The 4286-nt window shown below is 42.1% G+C and overlaps 1 protein-coding gene across 1 annotated transcript; it reads left to right on the forward strand.

Moving 5' to 3' along the window:
- The first annotated feature begins 940 nt into the window (after positions 1-940).
- Positions 941-3464, forward strand: LOC116472468 (neuroblastoma breakpoint family member 6-like). The gene is made up of 3 exons (XM_032159205.1): positions 941-989; positions 1099-1335; positions 3262-3464. Exons 1-3 carry the CDS (start codon positions 941-943, stop codon positions 3462-3464), a joined length of 489 nt encoding a protein of 162 aa, XP_032015096.1.
- Positions 3465-4286: the final 822 nt, after the last annotated feature.

The raw sequence follows: 4286 nt of genomic DNA on the forward strand, positions 1-4286 counted from the left end.
GGAATGTGATAAGAACAGGGTGATAAAACTGGTGAGACAACTGCCAGTATAGAGATGGCAGAATCAGAGAAGGCAGTTAGGGAGACTGTATGAAGCCAGGCATGAGTGATGAGAGTCTGATATAACTGCTCTCAGGAAGGTGAAGTAGAGTAGATAGAAATGAAAGACATTTTACGAAAAACTTAAGGAAATCTTGGTGAGAATGAGGATGTGTGGAGGGAGGAGAGGGAGGAGCTCCACAGCAATGTGGAGCAGTCCTGAGGGCTCCGTCCCCTTCCTGAGCTGACCTTGGATTGGCGGAGGCCATTCGAAGTCTCTCATTAGGCCATCTTCTGAGAATGTGTGTTTTTCTCCCTATGGAAATATAAATAATTTTTATCGGGGAATACAGCCCAGACCCCACTGGAGGAGTGGGTAATATGAAGATTGAGCCTTGTGTTACCTCCATAAAGGACAACAAATTCTGATCTGGCACTTCTGGCACCTAAATATTCATAGAGACTGATTCCTCTACTACATTGCGTAAGGCTGCTAATAACCACTGTATGGCAATAGAATGTATATGTGTGGGGAGGTGGTAAAACTATTATAGGCAACAGGAAATTCAAAATGCCCTAGGACCCTGAAAAGTTCACCTCACTTAGTATTTGGTCTATAATATTCCAACTTGCTTTTCCACCACTCCTTCCCAAAGCCTTGAGGCTCTAAATCTTCCCCTGTTCTTATTCTCCTATGTGTTTAGATAAACAACCCTTCCTCTCCTGTGTTCTGGAGGCTCTCTAGAACGTTCACTGTAGGACACAGGAAAAAGATAAATAATAATGAATAATAGGCATGAGCTTGTTAGACAATGCAAGCCCTCAGGGGTCAAGTGGGGGTTTTTCAGTAAATGGATACTCTAGCCTGGGCACCTGTGGTCTCAGCATCTCCAGTCACAGACATGAAAGGTGACATCGTCTTTGTTTACATGTCTGTCTTCGTGGCCTGGTGTACTGGATGGTTTTATGGAGAGGCAGGGACATCAGAGATGGGTGTTTTGGGAATGCTTAGCAAAGGGGAAACTGAAACTGTTCCTACTGAACCTCCTTCTCCTTTCAGTTCCCACCCAGGAGGTCTGTCCTCAAGGGCCTTGGAGTGGAGACTTGAGCCACCGCCTGTCAGAGGTGCAATCTTCACATGCACAGCTGGAGCCAAGCACCCTGGTGCTCAGTTGTATGCAATTGCAGCTGGATCAATGGTTTGATTATGGCTATGGCATAGTCAGGTGGTGCCTTTCCTCCATCACCCGGACCTTCACAGCCAAATCTGATTCTGGGAACCAATGGCCCTTCCAAGGTAGGGAAGGAAAGGGGAATAGGAAACTTTAATCCAGGTGCTGGCTGTCATGGTGTTGTGGGTGGAGGAGACAAGGGGGCCTCTGCAAACTCACTGAGGGTCAACTTGAAATCCACGTTGCTCTAATGTGAAGTGAGTAAGGACCTGGGCTTTATGATCAAACCTGCTCTCAGGTCCTGGATCTGCCACTTACAGTTGTTCACCTTGGCCAAGTTATTTGTCTTTTTGGTATTTATATCTCATTTCCTCAGAAATTATATCCACCTGTAATCATTGTTGAGAGAATTAATTATGAGAATTTCCAGAGTGCTGTGTTCAATAAGAAATGCTCAATAAACCTATGAAGAGATGTTATCTAATTCTTTTATGTTTCTGGAAAATTAACACTTAGAATGTGACTTCACATGTGTTTTTTCATCTGAGGTCGAACGATTTTTAAGATCTCTACTTTTAAGGGACCCTCTTCCTTTGCTTTCTCAGTAAGTCTCATTTGCCAGTTTCCTCCCTCTCCTTCACCATCCCTTATTAAGCTAATTTCCCCCCATTAGGCACTTTCAATAACAATGTATTAGGCACATTTAATAAAAATAGAAATTCTGGTCCCACAAGTCAGTCTCCTGACGTATCCAGCTTATTTTTTTTTCTGTTTTTACCCTGTCTTTGAAATAAAGGGTAACTTTCATATGTAAAGAGTACAAATCAGTTTCTTTCATGATACTCCATTTAATTCACCATCTCCACAGCTATGTCCTCTGTTTCCTTCTCACAGGGATCCATTTCTGCTCAGATTTTCGTCATTCTGGGTCATGTTCATCCTCACTCTCTGTCCCTCTCACTATCTCCTTCTGGAGCCTCTGGGGCTGCCTGGTGCTCCTCTGTCAGTTGATGCCCCCATCTGAGACATCAGGAGATCCATGTTCTTAGGAGCTGGTGAGGGTCATGTGAAGTGATGAGCACCAGTCTGGCTCCAAGGAGAGGTTTCATGGAAAGTGCTCAGTGAGTGTCGGGGGTGCATAGTTCCTGACATGTGCTGTGATAACTTGTAGTATTTAATCCTCATTTCTTTCTTCCTGTCTCTCTTTTACTTCTCCATATATTCCAACAGCTCCAACCGGAACTAACGTTACTGCTTCAGACACTGTCTCTCCTGCTCACTTTTTTCCAGAGTCCTGAGCATGAACCAGGCTCCAGGCAAGAAGACAGAATGAATGCTTTTTGTTTTATTCTCCTTCACCTGGTGATTTCTTCTTGCTGTCTAACAGGTCATTTGTTTTTCAGCACACCTTCTATCTCATTCTTCCCATGTTTCTAATTGGTTTTTCCAACTTCAACAGAGCAGGATGATTATAATGTTATGTTCAATATCTCCTAAGATATTGAACATAATTATGTAATTATTCAATTAGATTAATATATATTGGTGTATACAGTTACATCATTTGTCATATACATTATATATATTTGGTTTGTATATTATATGGAGTGTATATATATGAAATATATATTTATGCAAGTTTTATAAATTCACCAGGTTTAGTCTTCCCTAGTTCTTTTCTTTCATGAGACGTTTCTTTAATTTTGATTTTGCTTGATTTTTATAATCCCCCCTTTAAAAAAGCATGGGCTATATCCAGTATAATTTCCTTGCCTTTGCCTTATACTCTTGGGAGCTATTTGTGTTCACTAATTTAATTTTTCTTGAATATTTTTATCAGTTGGGGGCACCTTTGTCTTCCAGTAATCTTATCATTAATGTAAGAAAAATCAACAACAATAAAAAATCAAAGTGTCCTTACTGGCTTCACCTCACCTCTTGGACTTTCACGTCTAAAGCCACTTTCTTTGATATTACTCTTGGGTAGAAGAGTAAGTCACAGTAAGATCATGGATAATAGTGGATCCTGATGGCTGTGGTTTTATTTTCAGAGCTGGTTTTGGAGCCTTGCCTTAGAATGAAGAACCCTCCCCAACTGGAGGATGATGATCTCGAAGGTCCAGCTGATAACACGCATGGGTGTCAAGTCATTGGCCACGTTCATGCCTCAAGTGTTCTGAAACAGATTATCAAAAGAAAACTGCTGTTGAGCAAGTTCAGACTGGCATGCAGATTCCCTTGCCTTCAGGCTTAAGGTACAGAGGTAATCACATCAATGACTCTTAGATGCACTAATTCCTTATTTATCTCTGTCTATGATGACAGCTCATTCTCCCAATACATTTTTTTGTCTTACTTCTGTGTCTCATGGGCTGCCACCCTGCCAAGCCATCCCATCCTCATCTCCTGTTTGCTCTCTGAACTCTACTCTGTTCCTACTGTTGTCCTGATAGTCCCTCTCCTGGCAACAGGAGAGACTGGCTCCACTCTCCTGACCCAAAGAGCATATTTTAAGCTGCAGAACAGCAGTTCTTTGCCTGAAATCACACATTTTTTTTTTTTTTTTTTGGCGTATTTGCTTGTCCTACCCCAAACTCCATTATCTCTTTCTGGAGGGAGCATTGCCTTAATACATCATTTACACGTAGACTTTCCTCTTGGGTCTGATTCTGAGCAACCCAATAAAATCAACCCTTAATCCTCACCTTATACATGTGAATGAGAAGTGTTAAAACTGAGCACAACGAAGTCCAATCAGGAATTAAATTAGAACCTGGGTGACAGGTGGGCATTCCCTACTGGCCTGGAGTCACATTTGTCTTCACCCTTTAGTCAGATGTGCAGCCTAGTGCCAAGGTGGATGGAGTTTTCAGGGACTCAGTGTCTGCACCTCATGGACTCATTTGAGCTGACATAAACTGGAGGACATTTATGGCACCCTAAAGGGAAATCAGTCCAAAAGTAGACGCAGAGGGCAGTACTTCAGAACTGCACAGATCATGAGGTGCATCCTAATCTCCCTTTAAAAATTTCGGATTTAAATGCAACTCAGGTGAATTTTGAGGCCAGAGAACAT

The sequence above is a fragment of the Hylobates moloch genome, unplaced genomic scaffold (genome assembly GCF_009828535.3).
Source record: "Hylobates moloch isolate HMO894 unplaced genomic scaffold, HMol_V3 SCAFFOLD_8, whole genome shotgun sequence".
Lineage (NCBI taxonomy): Eukaryota > Metazoa > Chordata > Mammalia > Primates > Hylobatidae > Hylobates > Hylobates moloch.

What these genes read in the sequence shown, in the direction of transcription:
- LOC116472468 (XM_032159205.1), top strand. Translation starts at nt 941, where the DNA reads ATGAAAGGTGACATCGTCTTTGTTTACATGTCTGTCTTCGTGGCCTGG. An exon ending in GTCTGTCTTCGTGGCCTGGT is followed by an intron (nt 990 to 1,098) that starts GTACTGGATGGT and finishes TTCTCCTTTCAG; the next exon opens with TTCCCACCCAGGAGGTCTGT. An exon ending in GAACCAATGGCCCTTCCAAG is followed by an intron (nt 1,336 to 3,261) that starts GTAGGGAAGGAA and finishes TTTTATTTTCAG; the next exon opens with AGCTGGTTTTGGAGCCTTGC.